The sequence below is a fragment of the Pteronotus mesoamericanus genome, unplaced genomic scaffold, assembly GCF_021234165.1.
Source record: "Pteronotus mesoamericanus isolate MK-2021 breed Mesoamerican mustached bat unplaced genomic scaffold, CSHL_Meso_final contig_90, whole genome shotgun sequence".
NCBI lineage: Eukaryota > Metazoa > Chordata > Mammalia > Chiroptera > Mormoopidae > Pteronotus > Pteronotus mesoamericanus.
The window spans coordinates 33,335,723-33,361,178 of NW_026555277.1; the positions used below are offsets into that span (position 1 = coordinate 33,335,723).

The 25,456-nt window shown below is 38.5% G+C and overlaps 1 protein-coding gene across 1 annotated transcript in view; it reads left to right on the top strand.

Annotated features, from left to right (window-relative positions):
* DCDC1 (doublecortin domain containing 1) overlaps positions 1-25,456 on the top strand; it is a 349,931-nt gene that overhangs the window by 152,879 nt on the left and 171,596 nt on the right. Inside the window, exons 10-12 of the mRNA XM_054585968.1 lie at positions 14,246-14,347; positions 18,019-18,182; positions 21,118-21,270. Of these exons, the coding sequence (XP_054441943.1) occupies positions 14,246-14,347; positions 18,019-18,182; positions 21,118-21,270 (419 nt within the window). The remainder of the gene's footprint in view (positions 1-14,245; positions 14,348-18,018; positions 18,183-21,117; positions 21,271-25,456) is intronic.

The following is a 25,456-nucleotide window of genomic DNA, read 5'->3' on the forward strand; positions in this document are numbered from 1 at the left end:
AGTTTGCCCCTCTTATTCCTTGTCACCTTGCTCACCCACCAGCCTCGCCCCTCCCCTGGCAACCGTCAGTTTGCTCTCTGTATTTATGAGTCTGTTTCCGATTTGTTTTCTGTGTTTTGTTCTTTTAGATTCTACATATAAATGAAATCACATGGTATTTGTCTTTCTGCATCCAACTTAATTGTAGCAAACAGCAGGATTTTGTTCTTTTTTATTATTGAATAATGTTCCATGTCTTCTTTATCCATTCATCTATTAATTGTCCCCTCGTGCGTCCATATATTGACTATTGTAAATAATGTTGTGATGAACATAGGGGTGCATATATCTTTTTAAATGTGTTTTTGTTTTCTTTAGGTAAATTCCCAGAAGTGGAATACTGTGTCACATTGTAGTTCTATTTTTATTTTTTTGTGGACCTGCTATATTATTTTCCATAGTGACTGCATTATTTTACACTCCTACTGCGAGAGGGTAGCAAATATTTAACTTTAGAATCTGAATTGTTTCTCTCATATATTGCCCTTTTAATATGCTTCAGACTTATTTCCGTATCGGCAAACAAAAGAGGAAATTTATATATGCAAAGAAGCCATTTTGTATTTGTTAGTGTGCACTGTGTTGTACAATATAGTAGCCAGTAGCCACATGAAGTTATTTAAGTTTGAATTATAAAAATTAATTAAAGTTAAAAAATATCCAGTGTCTCCAGTGGCATGCCAGTAACTCTTCTGATTTTAGCACTGACAATCCCGCATCCAGGAAACCGCTCAGTTCCAGGCCAACTAGGGCATCGGTCACCTTAGTAGTGTCAGAATTCTCTCTTTTTCCTCCAAGGCATTCTTCTTTATGACTATTTGCTGAGTAAACAGACTCATTTGCTTCTCTCTCTTTTCTCCCCTGTTTATCCCCTTTTAACATCCTATTTCTCTCAGGGAATAAATTCCTCTTCTCATATCCCAAGAAATCTGGACACCAACCCCACCCTCCGGCCTTAGTGCAGCGGCGTATTAGACTCATCTGGAGATTCTTAGAAACGTCAGTGCCCCGACCTCCAGAGGCTGTGATTTCATTGCCCCGGTGTGCTGACGCTGGCTCCTATTGGCTGGAGAGTGCTGATTGTGAAATTTTCAGGAATTTTGTGAGCCAATTGTTAAATACTGTTATTAATGAAAACTAAATTATGTGGATTTACAATCAAATAGGTCATATTAAAAAAACAAATGTAATAAATACTTTTCACTTCCCCAATCATTTTATTACATTTTACAGTTACTTAAGCTCCTTGCAGTTATTTACGCCTATTGTGTCTGTCACATGGAAGCACTCCAGACTGGATTACTACTGTGCATCTCCTCCAAAGTCCATGTTCAGTGATGGCTTATTGTAACTTGAAATTGGCCGTAGTCAGAAGTTGGCATATCTGGACTTACTGTCTTGTTGACTTTCTAGACCAGGGAGTTGGCAAACGAGAGGTCCTGAACCAAATCTGCATGTTTTTGTAAATAAAGTTTTACTGGAACACAGCCACATCTGTTTGTTCATACATTGCCTGTGGCTGCTTTCCTGTTACAATAGCAGAGCTGAGTTGAGGCAGGGACCATAAGACTCGGAAAGCCTGAAATGCTGACTATTTGGCCCTTTACAGAAAGTTTGCCAACCTTCGTCTGACTAAAGTGATTCTCTGCAACAAAAACTTCTCAAACCATCTCAACTAAAAAGAGGATTTGTTGAAAACATGTAAAAGAATTTTATGCAAATGAAAACCAGGAAATATAGCAGAGTCTCACATGCAAGTCATTACTTTTCCATATTGATTTCTCTTGAAGCCCCATAGTCTCTCCTCTCTGCTTCTTTCTGAGCTTTTAAATATGTTTTCTTTTTGCAAGTGGATTTCTCTTTTTACTCCTTTGTATGTACATGGAGGAAATTATGGCCCCTAACTCTAGCTTTTAGGTTTAAATGGTAATCATCATCTGACTAGAGTATTTTTGTCTCTTGGTTCAAGTCTTTTAGAGAGAGAATCTCTCTTTGGGTCAGTCCAACCTTGACTCGCTCCCTGACACTAATTCAACTACCTGTGGCCAGTGAGTGGGAAGAGGTCAGAATCAGGTGCTACGTCAGGCACATGGAGCTTTCCTGGGATTAGACTAGAAAGGGAAGGTGGTCAGGGAAGGCCAAAGGGACTGACATGTTTCTAATATCAAATGAAATGAAATACTGTAAATAAATTATTGGGTATTATTTGTGGTAAGCATGTCCTCCTTTCCCCCAACCTCCACATTGTTGGGAGTGAGTATATATTTGGACTAATGGAAAAAACAAACAAACCTGAGATCTGTGGGTTTCTAAACCAATTCTCATATCTGAAATAGCCAGCTGGTAGAGACAAAACTGGATTAGCAAAGTATACCCAAAATATTAAGAATTGCAAATATCTTAGAATTGAGAGTGTGTTTTTTTTTTTACTCCCTATTTGGGAGGAACTTCTCTTCAACTGAAACTAAGTTGAAGAGACATTGAGCAAAGGCCTAGTGTACCATCTTTTGTTAATTCCTGCATCAGTGCATATCAGTGCCCTGGCCAGACTCTTAGTTCTCATAGGGTGTGGGTGAGCTGCCCTTCCCCGCAGCACCATGTCTAACCCCATTTCCCCTGACTCACAGTGGGCCAGGGCCGTGCCTTTCCTGGTCGTGAGCAACTTTATCTCACCTTATGGGATACGCTATGCAAAGTGGTAGATGATGTATCAATAAACAAATTGGTTTTCCATTTATAATGTAAGGGATGGCTTACTAAAACATATTTTCCTCCTTTTCTATTAATTTTGATCTTAGATCTGATAAAAACGAATTGTGATGATCATCTTTCTAATTTTCTCTATTTGATGATTTGTATCACTGTGTTGAATAAACATGTAAGCCCATGGCTCAGCTTCAGGAACCAAAGGAATCAGTTGTAGCCATCACCACCCTGCAGGGCAGCGGACCTCAATGAGGGGCCGGAGGCAGGGTGTGACTCAGAACTTCCTGGGCTGCCTTTTCATATCGCCTGTGGTTGTCTTCGCTTCGTTCTCATCCTCATCTTATATTTCACTGATAATTTAAAAGTAGCAGCTTTTAGTTAGGTCTTAGTATTAGAAGATTATTTGTTAAAAGGGCACACTCTTTCTGTGTTCCATGTTGCCTCACACCCATTTTTTAATCACGTGGCATAATATAGGACCAAGTTTAAATGGACATATAAGACAAAGGCCTGAGAACAGCCTAGTTTGGATGTCCATCTCCGCTGTGGGAAAGTTCCGTGTTGAAAAACAGAAATGAAAACACGATGTAAGAACATTAGAGGAATTTTAGGAACAAGTTATATTAACCATCATCACATTATTTGTTATATGACCAGTATTACCCTTGCATGTCATTTCTGTATGCAATCTTATGCCTTGTGTAGTCGCAACCACAGTGTGTACTTTTTTTTTTGTATTCTAGTACATTCTCTTGCTATCATATTGTAGCACCTTTAAGGTTGATGAGATTTGTTTACTGTTTTTACCTTTAGTGGTCACACTCAGTGCACACCATACTTAATGAAGCCTTTCAGGTAACAACTTTTTGGAGCAACTGTTTACTATTCCAGACCTTCTCTTAGCCCATATTCCCTGTCACGCCGCCACCCCCAGCCACTATGAGAACATCTGTTGTGGCTCAGTGACTTCTGCAATACAAGTCCTGCTCTTTCCCTGCAACTCCTCCTCCTCTTCGTCCCCATGGAGATGCTGTCAGAAATGTTAGAGTGTCCCTGGGAGAGCAGGAAAAAAAGGATTGATAGGAAAGCGTATTAGCAAATCTGTAGGGGACAGTGAGTGGGAAAACTAGGAGGAAGGTGGGCGATCTGACACAGAATTGATGAACGGGAGTTGGGATGGGTGAGTAGGAGGGAGAAGACACAGGAGAGTGAGTGGAAGATGGGTACAGGGGTGTCCTTTCAACTGGAATTACTGCTTTTCACACACAATGGGTCAGTGATGATCAGTGGGTCATCTTCCATTTGCTGCCGGTAGAGGTAGATCCAGTTTGTGTGAGTCCTAGAGCTTGTAAAATTTGGGGGAGAAGGGCCTCTTTAAAATCAAGCCTGAAAGTGGATATTTATTTAGAATGAGACAGTAAATCACAACAAATCAATGAAGGTTGGAGAATCAGATCTTTTCTTCCAATATCTTTTAAAGGAAGTTTATCAGAAATACTTATATAGAAATACTCCCTAATTGCTATCTGGCTTCCCCTCCGCATTTACAGTATTCTCTAGGGGTCAGCAGCTTCGGCGCTCTTAGGGACTGGAGCAAGCAAGAGTCCCGAAGCTGGATCCTCAGTAACTTTACATGACTTAACTCTGGCTGTGAATAAGAGAAATGTGGTGGATTTTGTAACCTGGATAAAAAGAGGATCAGAGGGCTGTGATTTAGAGTTTTATACTGTTCTATTTTTTATACTGTTCCCATATAGCATAAAGACATTAAAGTATGTTTTAGAGGAGGTGATTTAGAGATTTATTTTTTATAGTACATCTTTTTCCAGCATGTAGTTTACTCTCTGGGTAGTATGCATCTGACAATTTTTATTCTTCCAACGACAGGAAAAAAAGATTTTAAGTGAATGGCCTAGTAAATCCAGACATTACCAAATACATATTGTCACAAGATACTATGCTAGGTACTGTGGGAAGACACAGAGAAGCCTGGAACATCTTGTTGGCCCAAGCCTATGATTTTTTCATAGAATTAGAACAATATGATACCTTTTTAAAAACACAAATTTTATTTATTTTTTTTAGACAGAGGGGAAGGGAGAGAGAAAGAGAAGGAGAGAAACATCAATGTGTGGTTGTCTCTCATGCGCCACCTCCCACTGGAGCCTGGCCTGCAACCCAGGCATGTGCCCTGACTGGGAATCAAACTGACAACCCTTTGATTTTGCAGGCCGGGGCTCAGTCCACTGAACCACACCAGCCAGGCCCAATATGATGCCTTTTGAAGGCAGTAAAACTAATGTGTAGGTCTTCTTCAGCTTTTTATACAGTTTCATCATTTTTAGTTTACAGATGTGTTTATATTTAGGAAATGGGAAAATTTGGTTGATGACAGGAAAAAATGCTAATTTTTATCCACAGCACTCTCCTGGCCTTTACTGTGCTGAGGACCCTTGAATTGTCCCTGCCAGTGACACAGCAGCACCATGAAACCATTCAAGATTTGCATTCTATACTGTGGTTATTTTTTAAAACTTTAAACTTCTCTAACCATACGTGTTAATTAAGCTTATTTAAATACTTAGGAATCCATGGAGCAAGTAAGTGCATAGAAGGATATACCTGAGGTCGGTTATCCATAAAATTATGGCAACAATTTTTTTTTTGGATATCCTTGTCACTGTTCTGCATACTTATTATTTCCTTATTTCTACTGTACATTTCTTGACCCTTGTCTTTCCATTTCACTGTTTTGTTCCCACATAGGTATTTACAACCACTGAACTACTGTTATTTCACTTACAGTATTTGAGTAAAGAATGGCAAAACAAATGTAGCGTATGCTCTAAGTAGTAAAATACGCCCACTCTACATTCATTTTCAAAGGAATTGTGGCAAGAATAGAAAAAATTGGGATGTTGTTGTGACTTCAAGAACATTCATTAAATGTTGGGCAAAATTTGAAGGAGATAATTAATTTTCGTATGTAGATTTTACCACAGTAGGCAAATGTTGGACCGTTCATTTTAAAGGCGAAGAAACTTGAAATGCCTTCCCACATCTCACGGGATCGCTATTAGCAAGAGGCACTGAAATCTCTCACCTACCCTTCTTTCCTGTGCGCTCTTCCCTCTTCCCTCTTGCCTTCCTTTTTCTCTTTTCCCCCACCCTCCTCACCCTTGTTGTCTGGGGGGAGAACGCCTGCGGATTCACCCCAGCCTACTTCCTGACAGGCATCAGCAGCCAGCTGTAAATCTCTGTGTGCAAGAAGATACAATCTTCCTTTCCTAGGCCTGCTGAAGGGAAAATCGGAGTCTGTATCAGAAACAGGGAAGCGCAATTGGTCGGGGCATCAGCTCCCACGCAGAGCTGGTTGTAATGAAACAGGCTTTCCCTGCACAGTCCTGACAGTCTAGAAGGTGCCCAGAGAATTGCCAGGTGGGCAGTCAGCAGGGAAGGTCCACGGGCCAGAGCTGGATTACTGTCCCAGCAGTTACCCAGACTAAATGCAACCACTGAACCTTACTGCTGCAGGCGCGCTCTCTCTCTCGGGGAGATTGTCCTTCTCCATAGCAGTTAATTTGTTTTTACCTCTCAATTAGCTTTTTCACAGAGTGTTTGAGATGCTCAAGTCGCTGAGATGCTCTTCCTACATATGCTCCCGTCCCCTGGATCACCCACTGACATCTATGTTAGCCCCACTCACCGGGAAGGCTGTCAAGCATCAATTCATTTGAACATAGGCATGAAGGCAGGGTCTGTAGTAACTGCAAATCAGTGATGCATGTATACCTGCTTTAGTTCTAACTACAGTTTGATAATGTTTTATGATAAAATAGATTAGTCCTTAAAATAAAAGTGCATTGCCATTGGCAGTTGGCTTTTGCGTAGGTTTTAGTTACTCAGAGTACTCATGAGGGCGAAACTATGTGTACAGGTATGTTTGATATATTTTGACAAGAAAACTGAATAGCCTTAAAAATATATTCTATTAAAAGATGAGTATATGACCTCTGAGGCTGAGAATTTGGGTAAGTCTGATGATTTAGTTCATTTATAACCCTGTAATGTTCATTTCCCCGAGTAAGATAGAATATGGGGAATATGATTATGTTTTTCTCATCAAAAGAGTGCTTATTTTCTATAAGAAGAAATCTATTAAGCCCAGGAACTTTCAAAGATTTTCATTTACCATGTTCTGGTATATAATACATCATATTATACACAACTACACACAGGACCCATATACCTGGTGTTTGAATCCCAATTAAATATAATTTTAAGCACTAAATGAACTTGGACAAAATGAGATCCTCGTTCCATTTTCCTTGAAATATTCTCATCTGTAAAGGGCGTATTGAAATTACTTAGAGTAAAAAATGACGTGCCAGTAAATTTACTTTGCCATCATCTTCTAGATGATTTTGAACATTTTCATGTATTGAATTTAGTGAGTTAGAATTAGATACAAAGAGAATATTTTTTCAAAGCCATTTACCTTGTTTTGAAATTTTTACTCTGTAAATAGATACAGAAAAATGGGGGAGAAACCCTTTAAAAAATTATAGCACAATGAATACGACTTTAAATGCTTAAAGGAAAGGCAGGCAGGCCACCCCCGGGGTAGCGGCGAAGGCAGGGCGGGCCTCTCCGCTCGCAGCCGCTCTCGGACTTCCGCCGCTCTGACCACCGGCCAGGCTCTCAGGTACCCCACGTCCTGACAGTCACTGCTCTTCTTTTCAAAACTTGCTCTTAGCAAACAGGCACGCCACACTTTCTTTCAAGCTAAAGCTGTTTACATTTTTTTCTTTTTCTTAGATCAAAGTTTTTTCTTGGGATCTACTATATAAAGTAAATCAAAGTAGGATCTACCCTGTTTGATGCCAGGGGCGGGGGTGGCTGCCCCCACAGACCCACTCATCAGGTCTGACCTCGCGCTGGGGACCAGAGCCCCGCGCTCAGCCCCGCCCGCCAGCCCCTCCTTCCCCAGGCCCTCTGAGGGATTCCCGAGAGCCGAGATGGGAAATCGCAGCCTCAAAGGATCTATAGCCAAGAAGGCTGAATAGCATTTGCTCTGTGATGTTTTAATTACGGCATAGGAGTAAATCTCTAACTGGAATTTCAGGTATTGGTAAGTCGACGGGAGAGAGATTTGGTGTCGGTGTTCTGGCTCACCCCCAAAGCCCTGCCCCACGGAGAGCCACCCACTCTACCCCTCAGTGGTGGCCTCTGCTTCGGCTTACAGAGGACACTCAAAATGTCTCTCTTAAAATAAATAATTTTAAGGATATCTTTTATGGGCTTTAAAAAATGTTATTTGATTTTCGATCCAGGTATCATATACGTTGATGAAATTTAACAACTATATCATTTGTTTTCACTCAAATGCATTTGCATTTCTAGGGACAAAATATGTACTGTCCCTTTACCTGTACGATGATATTTAAACACATCTCCATTAGACATTAAAACACTTTTTGTTATTTGTATTATAGATATACTAATTCATTATTAAATTGTCATTGCCTGAATCTCTTAATTTTAACATTTGCTTTGTTATTATCACTTTATTTAAATATTAAAGTTAGACATGTTTGATTTATAATATATATTTGAGAAAATATAGAAAATGTGGATACTCAAAAAACTATCTTGCAAGTCTATAAAAATGAAAAACTAACAGTACATATATTTGATCTAATGTACATATAATATTAATTAGAGTTGATTTTCTACCTCCAAAGGTAATTTTGAATTCTGACTGGATAAAGGTTTTTTTTAAAAATCAGCTTCTTACATAAGAAAAATATTTTATTTTAACTTTCATGTTCTTTGACTTAGGTTTAAAGACAAAAACTCATAGAAACAAGGGAGAATGGTAGGTACCATGGCCTGGTTGCAGAGCAAATGAGGAGATGTTGATCACAGCATACAAACTACCAGTTAGATGAATAAATTCTGGGACCTAATGCACAACATTGTGATTATAGTCAGTGACACTGTATTATATGCTTGGAAGTTGTTAAAAGGGTAGATCTTAAATGTTTTCACTTAGAAAAATAAATGGTAATTAGGTGACATGATGGAGGTGTTAGCTAACACCGGTACTCATTTTTCAGCATATATCAACTTAACGTGGCGTATTTCTTAATCTTACACAATGTAATATGTCAATTATACCGCAATAAAGCTGGACAACATCATAGAACTTGATTTTTAAAGATCTTCCTGCCTCTTATGAGTACATCTGCCCAGAGCAAGCCACTTAACACTCCTGGTGGCCTTGAGTGTTGGTGATTCAATGTCGGTGACAGAGCATCATCTGCTCTGGATTACTATGATGTGTGTCATGGATGCCATGCTACACTGTCAGGATTCCCTCGTCAGGACTGAGACCCACCCTACAGTCCTTCTTAGGTACACCCTTCTTAGACAATTGCCCTCGGTGTAAAGGAGCTGCTTCTCCCAAGATTAGGCCCCATTCCGGGGCCACCCTGCATCCAGCCTTTGGTTGGTGTGCAAGTGCATGGCTCCCTGGCCTCAACTGGGAAGTACTCTGAAGGGCCGTCCCACAGTATATAGTGGGAAGGGAGCTCCCACTAGAGGCCTCTGTTGCATGTGTATGGCAGTTCACCTCCTCCGGCCCAGTCCAGCTTCCCTCGCTCCCTCACCAGTGTCGTTCCTGAGAACGTTTCCCCATAAGCTTTGGCAAGTACATCTGGGCCTCGGGATCTGTTTCCTGGGGACCCGAATCCAAGAAGAAGTGTAAGTTAACCTTATTTCCGCATTCTTAATTATACTCACCTGGAATATGCCAACTAGTTTCTGTAGCTATTTTATATTCCCCTTTTTCATCAGACCTCTAGCAGTAAATTCTGTTACTGTTCAGCCTCCCAACTTTTGGCAACACACTGTACTGTCATTTTCCTATTATTGCCTCTTGACAGCACCGCGTCCTGAGGCATTTTGAAGCATAGGTGTTTGGCCTTCCACTCACGCACAGGGAGCTTCCAGGGTGGTCTGCTCTCAGCAGTGATGGAGAGTTTGGGAACCCGCCGTCCCCCAACGGCCAGCTCTTAACCAGACTTATAACATTAAAGGCTGGATAATGGCACTGAACCAGGTCTTATGCAAGTCCTTAAACGGATGTCGTAGTGATGCCAGGCAAACTTGTCAATGAGCCACTTTAGCTCCAACCCCCCCTTTTAGGTCCTCTTTCCCGATATGAGTTAAATTTTGGTCACTGTCTCTGTAAAATAAATTCTTTTGGTGTTTTATTGACATTTTTATGCCTTCACGAGTACTGCGTACGAACAGTTACTTAGTTTGATTTATTTATACCCATAGACACAGACTTCTTGTTTCAGAAATGTTAGGCTAGCTACAGGTTTGATTTCCCAATCCTGCTAATAAATAAGTAATATGACTCTGGAATGAACAATAGAAATGGACCGTGACTCACCGTGCCCATTGGCCCACATAATATATACTTACAATACCTTGGCTTGCATGTCTACCATCCACCCTTCCTATACCTTTACTCCCTCTAGTGTACTCTCCACCCAGCAGCCACAACGACTCCTTAAAAAATGTGAGATTCTGTTACTGCTCTGCTCCAAATCCTCCAAAGATTCCTCACTTTGCTGCCAACCCCTGAACCCCCCGATCTCACACTCTCCGCCCTCTCCACCGTGCTGCCCCTGTCGCACTAGTCTCCCTGAGATTCCTGGGATGTACTGGGCACGCCCCGTCTTCATTTCTTTGCTCCAGCAGCTCCTTCTGCCTGCAGTGCGCTTCCACCAGCTCTCTGCCCAGCTCACCTTTCACCGTTAAGCCTTCGCTCAGATCTTCCCTGAAGCTTATGCTGATCGCCTGCTGCATATGGTGACCACCATGCTGGTCTCACTCCCTGATCCCAGGCCCTGTGTCCCTTGCCCTGCTCTGTATTTTGTCTTTTCATAGCACTTGCCGTGAAGCTAATGAAACTTAAGCTTGAGGGCCCGTTTCTTGCATAGGACCCTTCCACAACCCTGGGAGAAGCCCCAGCACTATGTACACGTATTTCTGTAAAATTTGCAAACATGATATATTTTTATTATAATTGGTTGGGACCATTTCTCTTTCCCCTCCATCTACCTCTCTGTCAAGCTTTCCCTCGCAGCCAGTGTGCTGAACTGGCCACCGGCATTTTCGAAGCCTGGCAAAAGGGCCTTTGAGTTGGGGATACATTTAGTTTGAGCCTAGTAGAATGTAATTAGTGGTCTGCAGGCACACCCCTGGAAAACTCAGGTAGTGCCAGACATTCTGGTGGGGGCAGAGCTTCCAGGAAGATGGCTCCCGCCTGCCAGCCGGGGGTTTGCTTTCTGACTGTGGCCTAGAGCGCCTGACACCAAAAGTATATGGGTGCTGGAGGAAAAGCATGGTGTAAAATTACCAAGGGCAACTAACTTGTAGGAAATTCTTCCACATTTTACAGCTAGTATTTCAAAGAAACCTGATTAAGATGTCTCCGAACTTGACATCAATCCTAAGAATTTTTAATACAATGACCAATAAAGTCATGAAGTTGAGAGAAATTTTTCTAATCAATAATAAACACCTTTTTGATTAACCATGCAAAAGGAAAAATGGAATTATCTCTCTATTCTTTCTCTCCTTGTAGACAGTATTACAAAATTGCCATATAGAGAGGTGATCAAAGACAATTCAGCTAAAATATGTACATTGGATAGCTAATGGACAAAAATATTTTGTGACTTTTTCTGAATTTTGTAATGTTTTTATTATGTGTAAGCTTTTTAATATGTGTAAACTGTTGTGATATCTTTACTCATTTAAAATGACTATTTTGTGTCTAGTTTTCCATTCATATTTCTACATTCTTTTTGTTGAAGAAGGCCCACTGAGTTGTACAAACTTCAGGCCTCACAAGACCTGTATGTGCTCTGACGGTGCCTCACGATTTACTTGCTTGTTCTATTCCTCAAGAGTGGGAATCTTAGTTCACTGGTGTCATACTTGATAAAGAGATGAATCATTTAACAACATTGAAATGAAACATTGATGTTTATCCAATTTAATCTTGTTCAAGAAATATCAATATTGACACGAATGAAAGTAAAAAGACTATAGTTTATGGCAAACAGTCCCCCATAAAACTCTGTCTTTTGTGTACTTAAGGCATAGAAGTAAATTACTATTTGCAGGTACTTTTCATCAGTAGTCATTAGCTACCATGTTGTTCAAGAGGATCTGGATCATTTAAAAAAATTGTTTAGGTGCTATTACCTTACTCCTGGGGACCCAAGACTAGCCTCGGCCGGCTTTTTGCATCATCCCGCTCCAAGGGTGAGACTTCAATATTAGACCTGCAGGGAGGTGAGGCCATGCGGAGAGCCACTGGGAAGCCAATACAGCAGTCAGTGTTTCCCAAGGCAAGAATCAGGCGGCAGGAAAATAAAGGGGTAGCGCATTTTTATTTTTACTTTCCTACATCTAGTCAATCACAGAAACTCTGTTTAGAGACCTATCTTTGTTTAGACATTGGACAATAGAAACAAAAATATATCTCATGCAAAGGAAGAGAAAATAAATATGATACCTGGATTTTAATAAAATGGGCATAGTAATATAGATATTAAAAACCCAGAGCTGGGCTTTAAGAAAAGCTGAATCTCATAGAATTCCAGCTTGGGGAATTTTTATTTTTGTAGAAATACAGAAAAAAAAACCCAACAAACCTTATACAGCTGAGTGGTGGAGGGCAGCCTGCTTCCATTTAAACACCTACAGTTCTACTTAAGCATTAAAACACCTCTTTATCTTTTGGGAACACTTTTCTAGACATAGAAAGGAAGACTAACGAGCAGTAGTGAAGAAAGCAGTGACCTAGCGATGCTGTTAGGTGTTGACCAAGTCCCATTTGCTCTCTCAGTTTGGCGGTGTGCAATCACACTCTCATTTTCTAGAATATAATTTGCTGCACTCTGACTTCACGTCTAGCAGGTCTTGACAAAGGAACATCAGTACGTTCCTCAAACTGGGTTTTTGTCAACACTAACCTTGCAGAATGCATGTGGCCTACAATTGTGACCATCATTGCTAAATGTCTCTGCTTAAGAGTTTTCTTCCAGTTTAGGGCCCTGAAGATATTGTTGGGACAGTAAGATTCTCCTACTTTATTTCCCATAGGTTTGCAGGCCACAGCTGGGTTTATGAAGTTCCTTGCAAAAGTAGAGAGAGTCCTTACTGAGGATTGTATCTTCACTCAGAAAAGAGGTTTAAAACAATCCCTGGTAGCAAATGATACTATAGGGTGTGGAATATCGCCATGCCAAGGCAGACAGCTGTACCACCTCCAGTGGACTATCAGTTCAATAAAAAGCTCCAAAGAGAAAAACCCACAGTTCTTAAATACTATTATTCCTTTTTATTTCCCCTCCCCTCCTTTTTTTTTTAATTCTGATTTTTTTTATTTTTTATTTTTTTATGGCTACAGCCCGAGGAAGTGCCATTGAAGCACAGTATTTCCCAAACCAAGTTAGGACTAATTAACTCTCGAACTATCTCAAAAGTAAATCTATAGATAGCTTTCTTTCTTTATAATAAGGTATTGTCCCAAATTATCTTCTCTGGAATAGTGCCAGAAATAAAGAAAATGGCTACCTTGGTGTGATAGGTGAATCAGAAAAGGAAGAAAAGAACTTTGGAGAAAAATAGCAAAATAGAAAGCAAGGATTTAAATTATTCATCAGGCCTCTCTTGGCCTGCTTCCTTTCTTGCCTGGTGAATGGCACACCCACCTGCGTCATCAACAGGGTCAGAGGGTGGTGTTCACTCCAGGGGAGCCCTCCTTCGACACTGGCTTATTTGGATACTTTCAACCACAATGTTTGCTAGCACTTTCTCTTTAGTGACTCAGGGTTATGAGTTTTATCTCTGTTCTCAACAGCATGTTGCATACGTGCACTTAAAATGGATGGCTTTTATCATACAGTTATGCAATAAATCTGTCACGTTGAATTTCCTTTCTGTGAGTCAAAAGATAAGCTGAACACCGGTATATTTTAAATATAAACCAAGCATTCCTCACATATTTTGTGTCTTCATGTTTTTCAAAAAGAATGAAATGAGCTAGTTAGCTGGTCTCTAGCCGACCTTTCTCTGACGCTTGCCACACTTAAGCATCCAGTGTAGTTGGTGATTCCTCCTGTAATGTCCTTCTATTTTTAATAGTAGAGAGTGCTAGTCAGTTTTAAGACAGTGAAACCAGAATGAGAAACAAAGGACTTTATTTATACTATTCTAGCCCTGTGAATTTTCACTGCCCCAGTTACTTTCATGTGTTCATACAGGAGGCCCTTGTTTTGCACAGTTCGAGTATGCATGACTTTCAAAGCCAAGATGGTTTGTGTTTAGAAGTGTATTTATGTATGTATGAATATGTGTACATATGTGTATGCATATATTTATTTTAATTTTGAATGCACTTATTTTTCAGATATTTGAAAGTGGTAAAGACACTGGAGAGCTCTCTATTTTTATCAGCAAAAAAGATCTGGGGTCTAATAGCCCAAACCAAACTGGCAATATGATGGAAAAAGTGAGTTTATTGACCATTTATTTATAACTCTTAAATGTCATCCAAGTTACTTGTAATTAATTTAGATAATTATTGCGTTGGCCAAAAAGTTCATTTAGGGTTTTTTTTTTTCCATAAAATAAAAGAAACATTTTTCATTTTCACCAATAACTTTACTGATTTGGATATTTTGAATCTGTCAGCTATCTCCTGCATGGTATAATGTTGATTGTTGTTCTCAATTAATGTCTGGATTTGATTGCTATCAACTTCAATTGGTCTACCCGACTGTGGAGCATCCTGCAGAGAGAAATCTCCAGCACAAAACTTCACAAACCACTTTTGACATTTTTGATACTTTCGATCAGTCATAGGACCTTCTCCATAACTGCACAAATCTCTTTTTGCATTTCAGTTGTATTTTTATCTTTCTTGAAATAATAAAGCATATTATGCTGAAAATGTTGCTTATTTCCTTCCATCTTCAATATTAATATGGCTACACAAAAATTCACTGATTTTGATTTTTTTTTTTAATGCACACTGATGTGACAGCTGTCATAACACTATGTAATAAAATTGTTTCAAATGAAGTTAAAGGCAACTAAGTGCTACTCCTGCAATCATACAAAAAAAAGACAAACGAACTTTTTGGCCAATCCAGTGCATCTTCAAAGGTTATTTGGAAAAGATCAATCATTTGCTGATCTGTTAAGATTAATAGTTTCCACTTTGACTTCTGAATTCCTTAGGCTCTCAATTTTAGTTTAGTATTAACTCCAGACCTCTTACTTAGCAGCATTTTAACCTTCGTTTTGCTTGTATTTGGAAATCTGTCTGCGGTGGACTCTAGGGTTGCCCTCTTGTTTATATTTTGAGAAGAAGTGACATGATATTCGATGGAGGGTATCTTCTGGGTCTAGGCCCTAGGCCCTGAGCAACTAACATGCAGCTTCTCCTGTGCTCATTGTGAGCAAGTCGAGATGGTTTTTCTTAGACATGCTTACCTTTGCCTATTTTCCAGACAATTGGGATGTTTCCTAGGCAGAATCAACATGGTCAGGGTCTTTATTTTGGGTCTTTGTCTTGCATAAAAAGACGTTGAATACCCCTGTTGTTTACAAATTGGGGTTATGCGCCCCAGCGCACACCAGTGTTTTGGGCTCTGTTGCTTGGCTTTTGTTTAGAAACTTGCTCCTCTCTTCCCCCCCTTTAGTACAGCGCCCTCAGGTTTATCTCTTACTGGTAGTATCTATTACCTGGCCTTTATAGTCAGTCACAAAAGTTGCCTAGAATTAGGAGACTTTTGTCTGATCATTAGTTGGGTCTAGAAGAGATGGGAAATGCTACCTTGATTCATAAGAGCAAGAAGCATCAAGAGCCTTACCTGGTTTCTTTTTACCATCATATCCCTGACTATGTGAAACACTATGATACAACAGTCTTCCTAGAATTATCTACTCATCTCCTCTCATTTTTACATTAGGATATTTTACTGTTTGGTTGATATTAAAATTGAAGATGGCATTTCTATTATTTTATACAGGAAGATGTTACTCTGTAGAAAGTTTTTGTGTTGGCTTATGGCATACTGAAATGGACTGTCCTTTGCTTCTATATGCAAGTTAATTGGGAGGCGGGGGACTTGAATTAGGAGCATGATGAAGCTCTTTGTTTGGGATATCCCTGGTGATACCCAAGGATGTCTGTTCCCTTTGTGCACGCTCGTCTCAATCACTAGTCTAAAATGTTCCTACCCTTCTCAGGTCCCTGAACAAATTCTTATCCAATACAGTCCTGGTGATGGTAGCGTTAAAGATAAACGGGTGAGGATTAGCCTGATTTTTGGTCACCCTATCCCAGCCCTAATCAATGACGTAGAGATGAAAGGCTCCAAGGCCCTTATGTCCTGGAGGCTGTCGAATGCTCATCTTCGAACACCTGAAATGCAGTCTGCTACCAAGTTCAAAAGGTAGAGGCTGCGAGTCGACTCCTGTAAAGGTGAATTTGATGAAGTGGTCAGGTGTTCACACCCCTTCCCTGCCACACACCCCTATCCTTTAGGTACACATTTCTCTCCTGGATTAGGTCTTCAATCTTTTTGTATATCTTTCCCTTTTACAAAAACGGTGATGCCTCTAAAGCAAAATTACCATGATTTTAAAAATGATCAGCATTACCTGTTTTTCCAAAATAATAGCAAAGCAACAAAAACATAAGCTCAACAGGTGAGACCACACAGAAACAAATGTAGGATTTTGTAACTACAATATACTGATTTTCTAAACATGTTTGTGGTTTCGATAAAAAAATGCAGGTTTTTACTATTTTAACACCCTTGTCTATTGTATTCCTAAAGAAAATAGTAGTTATTATTTTTTATTCAAAGAGCTTGTCTTTACCATTTTCAGCCTTTTTGATGCTCAAGGCTACAAATCTGGTCAATGTAGAGCTTTTGGAAACAATGTAGAGCTGGTAAAGTTGGGAGATACGATTCTTTATCTCTAATTAGGACAAAGCCTAATTCTTAGGTGTCCTACAAATATAGTTGCTGGTCAAAGACAATGTTTTACTTGGTCAAAAGTTTAGAGCCAATAGGGAAGGAAACTGGCATGAATGACAAAGATTACAACTTTCTCTTCTTTCCTCTGAGCCTTGGCATTTAGCACTTCTCAACATACCTAATTGGAAATTATTAGAAGGGGCAAAAAAAGAGGCACCTGAACAGCAGCAAGGCAAGGAATGGCCACAGCTATATCCGTATCCCTGCTGAGATTACAGAGTAACAAGAAATCGGAAGACACAAGAACTGACAAGGCAGAGAAGAACAAGACGCCTGTGACAGAAGGCTGGGGGGACAGAGTGATGGGCAGTGTGGGGCGCAGAGCTGGAAGGAGGCGAGGCCTACACGCCCAAACAAACATGACTGAAAATAATGAAAAAGTCTTTTAAAATTCCACATGCAGCACAGTTCGCTTGGATTTCCTTTCATTTGAAATATGCCGTAAATTAGAAATTATCTTGATAATTCAGAGACCCTGAAGGTAAGATAGAAACAAACACTGACAATGCTGGTATTTAAAATGCTAAATGACAGCATTTCCTACTTCCCACTTCAATTATGTCTTCTTCACAACTTGAAAACCTCCCTTATTGAAGCAGCTCACAAGCTTTTGCGGGGCCCTTAATTTAAATACATTCAGGAGGAGTTCTTCTAAGTGAACCGACCTAGACCAAAAGTCTTACTTATTCTAGAAGTCCTGTAAGTGGTGAATTAGGTTAGTTGGGGATGGGGACATTGCCGATTGTAAAATTTGAACATGCTCTGGAAGGACTCTAAGAAAATGTGCAGCTCTGATGAGAAAAGCATAACCCTTCTCAAAGAGGACCGTTACCATGTGTAGAAGCTAAACGCTCTTCCTGCAAGACTCACATCTGCTTTCAGGCCCGGTGCCAAAGGGTCAGAGCTCAATCACAAGCCTTTGGCACCCCCTGCTGGTTAAAAGCCCATGCTCATTTCCTTACTTTACCCTGCGCTAAACATTGCCATCATCTCGCAGTTCTTTTAACATGGGATGTGAATTTAATTATCGTTTGTTTGGACTTCATTTGTTTCCGTGTAGAAACAGTTTATTACAGGTGTTCACATTTTATGTTATTTCTTCTTCTTCATTATTTCCACCCACCACCAGTTACTTCTCAAGATTCATCAAAGGCTTCAAGGATCTTCCATCAACCCACCAGGCCTCAATTTTTCTTCAATCCAGCTTTTCGATGAGCAAGGTCAAGAAATTAAGAATCCACTTTTGTTGAAGAATGAGCAAAAAATTTGGGTCTCTTACGGTAAAGGATACAGGTAGGAGCGAGGTGTTTATTCTCTGTCTGTCCTCGGTCATTCCTGGGGAGAGCTGAGAAGCCACGTAGCACCGTTTATGAAAATTATTTAAGATTTTGAATTCCAATAAAATGTCAGGGCATTTTGTGTGTGTGTGAGGCAGAATTGTTTGTGGAATATGACATCTCTCTCTCTCTCTCTCCCTCTCTCTCTGACTTTTCTGTCTTAATGCCTTGTCATAGTTCTTGAAGTCTGCCTGTCAGCACAGCGAGTGGGATTTGTTCATGTCTGAGTAGTCACCTTAATGATAGCAGATGGAAACGCCGCGGGGGGCCCAAGCCCGTCACATTGTCATTGTCGCACACTGCCCTGACCTGCTCCCACTCCTCTATTTTTGGTCCCTTTTTAAAGAAGAAATGGATGGTAATTGAAAAGGATTTTAAGCAAGATTTATGAAGCTGTAGACAACATGATTCCCCACTATCTCTCTATGTTTTCACAAATAAAGTCTTAACCTTTTAAGTGCCAATGACAGGACAGCTAAAGATAAATTGGTAAAGCTTGTAAGCACTATCCGATCAAAGTTTTATTCCTCAGAAGCGCCTTATTCTATCCCACAATAATTACTGGTTATTGCTGAGCATTGTGTAAATTTTTGTAGATTGGTAAATTTCTGCATAAAATTATTTTGGTTTCAGAGAAAAGAAAAAGGCCACAGTCTACAGGCACTGATGAGCTAGGCTGTGTGAAATATCTCAGAAATGTATGCATATTTTGACAGAATACATCCAGATGAACTCCGAAACTGCTTGTCGGGAAGCTAATCACACTTTTTGCCTACTCCTAATTTTTTAGCTCTTTTTTTATCTGTGGAACAGAATACAGGACATGGGGGAAATAATTTTGCTTTTAGAGTCTAATTGATCATAACTGTAATGAATATAGCCTAGACAGAACTAGGAGCTGATTGGATTTGCTATATATTCTAATAGTCAGAATTTCAAATATGGAAATAAGTCTACTCAGAAATCCATGAAGATTTTTTGAAAAAAGTTGGTAAGATTAGTTGTGGGTAACATACCACAAAATTCTATTTTATCTGTCTCAGTAGAGTAATATTAAAATGTTTAATAATTTCTTATGATGTGTGATTTATAGAATTAAAAATATTTGTAAAGAATGGAATTTTCCCCCCAAAGGCAGATTTCAAAATATAATTTATTTGCACTGAGAATTGTTTTTGCATAATGAAAATAGCAATGAATTTTAGTAAAAGAAAAAGCTTGAACAAAATGTGTGTCTAATAATTCCTTCTTAAATATCACTATTAAAGTGAAATCAATGACTAATTTTGATGTTTTTAATAATGTTTGCTATAATACTGTATTTTAATAAGATAAAACAGTCATTTTTGGTTAATAAGGTCATAATTGTGGAATAACTAATAAGAGGCTAAGTATCTGAAATACTCCAAAGTCAGCTGAGAATTGTAGCTGTAGGAATACGGAGTGTGTGTATATTTGTTTGTACATTATTGTCATTTTAATAGGATAGCGTATTCCTTTTCTGATTTTGAATCGAATATGAAGCACTAGGAAACTATTAAAGCACTTGCTACTATTGGAATTTCTAAAATTTATGTCTAAAAAGTTATTTCCATCCAGTTTAAAATATATTAAAAGAATGTGCAATATGTACTAAGTAAGTGATATTCATTTTCAGGAATTCTACCTTGTCTAATATATGCTGACATGGGAGGGGGCAGGTCATTCATTTACAAAAGATGATATTGCCAATATCCATTTCTATTTTTGAGTCCTTTAAGTATTTTTCTCTCAATTTTTATTTTGAAAAATATGCAGTCTGCAGAAAACTTGAAAGAATAGTAAAATTAGCTATATTTCCTTCATCTAGGTTCAACAATTTAAAGAGTTTGACACATTCATTTTACCTCTCTTTTTATCTTCCTTCTCTCTCTTTTAAATGTGTAGAAATTAATTTCAGATAACCATTAAAGTTTTACTCCTAAATGCTTCAGGTCACATAACTGAAGAATAGGGTATTCTTCTATCACCACATTATAATATCTAACACAGTCAACAATTATGTTATATCATCTAATATACAAGCTATATTCAAACTACCCAAAATGTTCTTTAGAGCTTTTTGTAATCTGGTATCCAGATAAGCTTCGTGTGTTGCATTTATTTTCTTTAGTTCTCTTTAATCTAGAATATTCCCCAAGCTTTTATTTTTTTTTTCCCATGACACTGATTTTTTTTTTTGAAGAATTCAGCACTTTTCTTGTAGAATGTCCCATATTCTGGATTTGGCTGAGTGTTTTCTCATGTTTAGATTCAGTTTAAATATTATTGATAATACTACACTGGGGATATGGTTAAGTCATATATTATAAAGTTAAATAGCAAGTCTTTGTCACCAGTTTAGAAAAAAATAGCTCATATTTGACATAGTGGCCAGTCTTATTTAAAATGTTTTCCATTTGATTTTAATTCTAAAATAATTAAATTAATCCAAAACAATGTACCTAACAATATATAATATAAAAAAAGGTAACATAATATTTAGTGAACCCACAAAAAATGGTTGTTTGTAGTCAAATATTAAAGATTCATTTAATTATCAGATCCAAAGATTATTATTGGTCATTGCATTGTAGCTATACATTGATGAACATTATTAGTTACACATGATGTAGTTATTAAAAAATGAATATTATGTGAAAAATTGGTTGTTATTCTCCATGAAATACTTTGCATTCTATTATTGAAATTATTTTAAAATATATCATGTGTTGCAACTATCCTTGGCATATTCTAAATCAGCAAAATAAAATGAAATGTGTATTTTAGGTGTTTGGATTTTATTAAACCCTGATTTAAAAAAAATAGTTATTTGTGCTCAAAATTGAGTGTTTGCATAATTTTGAAAATAGCTTTGATTTTTTTTTTTCATTTTTCAGGTCTCCACTGAACCCTGTTTTGAGTTTGACCTTTGACCAGGTGACTGCATTTGCCAGAGGTGGCGTTACGATTGCATATAAAACCTTCTTGGATCCTAATACTGTTCTGCTACCTGGATGTGATAAGTAAATTAACGTGTGCTTAGTTAAAGTAATCTGAACCACCTAAATTCAGATTTTGCAGAGTGAGAGATTGAAACACTACAAGATGTTCTTTGAATCATCTAACATAAGCAATAATTCATTTTATTGACTTACTTTTTGATATAATGAGCTAGTGCCTAAAATTCTTATTATTAACTTTCCTTGAGTTTTAAAAATCACATGGGGCAATGACCAAAGATTCTGCTTTGCAGAGGTGGTAATTTTATTTGAAACGTAAAAACTGGTTTTAGTAGATGTTTATAAAGTTTTGAATGTAATCATTAAAATATTAAATCATGTGTTTACTCATATGAGTGATCACATTTAAGAACCTCATTTGATGATGAAAAATAAAAGCAATATGCTGGAGGTTTGGTGAGAAGAAGCGCAAAAGTTGGAGGGTCTGGGCGTCTTGCCCCATATCTGTTCATGACTGTCCATGAAGAGAAGGGTGTCAGTTTGTTATCTGAAAATAATAAAACTCAGCCATTTACTGAATGGTGACCATAGTCCAAGCACAGTTCTAAATGAATTGGGTAAGAACCTATTTAATCCTCAAAACAATTTTTGTAATCACATCATTACCTGTTATTCTATTATTACTCCATTTTATAGAGACAGGAACTGCGGCACAGAGAGGCAAAGGAATTTGCCCAGTCACACAACTGATACATGGCAGAGCCAGGATTTTAACCCAGACTTTCCTTCCTAAGAACCAAGGGTTCAACCACTATCCTGTCTAACAGAACTCTCTGTGATGATGCAAACATACTTTGTGACTGTTGAGGACTTGAAATATGACTAATGTTACTGCGGAGCTAAATATCTCATTTTGTTTGAATTAAATGAAAAAAAAGTTATGTTGGATTATGTGATCTATCTGTAAAGTCCTATCTAGCTTTAATATTTTTAAATTTAACACATTGCAACTTTCCTTAAGGTATAGGTGAAAAGACTGAAGTAGAGAGCAGGTCCTGAAAACCAAAAGCGGTCTGATGAGGTTGCTCAGTCTATTGTCAATCTACTGCTAAACATGCCTAGAGACAAACTGTTGGTATTCCTGGTAGTTGTTTAAACAACAGCTCTACCACCCAATGACTGTCTGTCACATTTCAGGCAACATTTGAATCTGTTTTTGTCCTCTTCTCTTTTCCTTTATAGATAGAAAATAACTCATCAGCATTTTTTTTATAGGCACTTCCATTTATGAGATTTATTTCATGTACAATAATCTCTCCCCAAGCTGTTATATTTGCCTAAACCCTTTCCCTTCCCTTTTTAGCTAGGAATTTAATTTTAAATTCATGTATTCTTTCTTAATTTTACTTCCTAGGTACTATAAATATTGTTTCACTGAGTGGATCCAAACTAAAGTTAGCTCCTTAACGATAACAATGTGAAACTGCCTTTATTGAACACAAACTAATTTGAAGACAATTTACTAACTATTGGACTCCATTTGAATTTTCTTTGTACACTCCGAAGAGATTATTTGAAATCTTAATAATCATACTCTTATTTATATTTCTCAGAGTATTAAAAAAATACTATTACCATCCCCAGAACTGTTTTTTGTTGAATAGCAGCATGCTTTATGCTATGTCTTAACATATTTATGTGGAGCTAAGTGATTTTCTTCAGGATAGGGACTGGCTCACTTTTAAAATAAGCAATGTGGCTGAATTAAGAATGATACACAACACCTACATGTTGTAGCATGTACCCACTAGGCTGTGTTGCCTTTACACACACACACATGCACGCATGTACACACACACATTATTGATTATGCTATTACAGTTGTCTCAACTTTTCCCCCTTTACCCCCTCCTCCTAGTACTCTCCATTCCCTCTGGCAACCCCCTGCCTTAGTTCATGTCCATGGGTCATGCATATAAGTTCTTTAGCTACTCCATTTCCTATACTGTTCTTAACATCCCCCTGCCTATTCTGTACCTACCAATTTGTACTTCTTAATCCCTGCACCTTTTCCCCCATTCTCTTCCTTCCCACTCCCAACTGGTAACCATGCAAAGGAGCTCCATATCTATGATTTTGTTTCTGTTCTGCTTGTTTGCTTAGTTTGTTTTTTAGATTCAGTTGTTGATAATTGTGAATTTATTACCATTTTAGTGTTCAGAGCTTTGATCTTATTTTTCTTAATTAAGTCCCTTTCATGTTTCATGTAATAATGGCTTGGTGATGATGAACTCCTTTAGCTTTACCTGGTCTGGTTAGCACTTTATCTGCCCTTCAATTCTAAATGATAGCTTTGCTGGATAGCATAATCTAGGTTGTAGGTCCTTGCTTTTCATCACTTTGAATACTTCTTGCCATTCCCTTCTAGACTGCAAAGTTTCTTTTGAGAAATCAGCTGACAATCTTATGGAAACTCCTTTGTATGGAAACTGCTTTCCTCTTGCTGCTTGTAAGATTCTCTCTGTATCTTTAACCTTTGGCATTTAATTATGATGTGTTGGTGTGGGCCTATGTGCCTCCATCTTATTTGGGACTCTCTGTGCTTCCTGGACTTCTATGTCTATTTATTTCACCAAACTAGGAAAGTTTTCTTTCGTTATTTTTTCAAATAAGTTTTCAATTTCATGCTCTTTCTCTTCTCCTTCTGGTACCAATATGATTCGAATGTTTATATGTTGGAAGTTGTCCTGGGGGCTCCCTATTCTATCTTCATTTTTTTGGCGGGGGGTGGATTCTTTTTTCTTCTTGCTGTTCTGATTGCATGTTTTTTCTTCCTTGTGTTCCAAATCATTGACTTGATTCTCAGCTTCATCCACTCCCCTGTTGATTCACTGTACATTTTCTTTATTTCACTTAATGTAACCTTTATTTCTGCCTGGATCTTTTTTATGCTTTTTAAGTACCAAATGAGTTCCGTGAACATCCTAATAAGTGTTTTGAACTCTGCCTCAGATAGATTGCTTATCTCTATTTTGTTTAGTTCTTTTTCTGGAGTTTTGTTGAGTTTTTTCTTTTGGGCCATATTTCTTTGTTTCCTCATTTTGGTAGCCCACCTGTATTTGTTTCTATGTATTAGGTAGAGCTGCTTTGACTCTTTGTCTTAGTAGTGTGGCCTAATGTAGAAAAGCACACTCATGAGTTGGATGAGGTAGAGCCTTAGGTAATTGCCAGGACGGGACAAGCCCTGTGAACTAGGTTGATGGAAATCAGATATGGTGCCACTGCTCTGTGGGGTTGTGTGGGGAAGGGCTCAGAAAAGGGACAATGACCGCTATCTGGCCTCTGGAGTTTTGTCTGGGAGGAAACTGTCCCCTGGCACTAGCCCTGATGCCAGACACCAGTTTCTCCCTGTATGCCACTGGTGCCCTTTAAGTTGCTGCCCTGGTGCTGCAGCCTAGAGGGAGTGAGTCCGCATAAGTCCTAAGTCTGTTGTGGGCCTTTTAAGAGGATACATCTGAAAATCCTGCAGTTTCTTTCGCTGCCCCAACCCTCACTGGTTTTTACAGCCAGAAGTTATGGGGACTTATCTTCCTGGCACTGGAACCCTAGGCTGGGTGGTCTGATAATGGGGCTGGGATCCCTCACTCCCAAGATATCCCTCCCGATTTTTATCCACCACACATGGGTGTGGGACCATCCACTGCATGTCTCCACATCTCCACCCCTGCTACCCATCTGAATGAATGTGCCTTGTTTAATTCCTTGGTTGTTGGACTTCTGTACAGTTCGACTTTCTGATGAGTCTGGGTGATATTTTGTAATTTAGTTGTAGTTTTTGCTGTGTTTGTACAAGTAAGCAAGCCATGTTTACCTACGCCTCCATCTTGACCAGATGTCCTCTGTGTTGCCCCTTAAGATGTTCTTAAAAATATCAAACTAACATGCTTAACACAACTATTATTGTAAGAGTATAAAACATTCTTTATCATTTACAGTCCATTATATTTAGCATATAAATTTAACAGTGAAAATGGCCTCAACTATAAGTCTGTAAGAATAAAAATCATATTTTGTTTCTTTGTTCTATTAATAATTAATTAGGCATAGAATTCCCCAATGTTATATATAATCGCAATGTAAAAATTTAAAACCTTCTCATTCCCAATTATAGATACCAAAGCACTTTAAAAATTTTTGTTTCAAAAGATTATGAACTATACATTGATTTTTCTCTCACTAGTAGAGTATA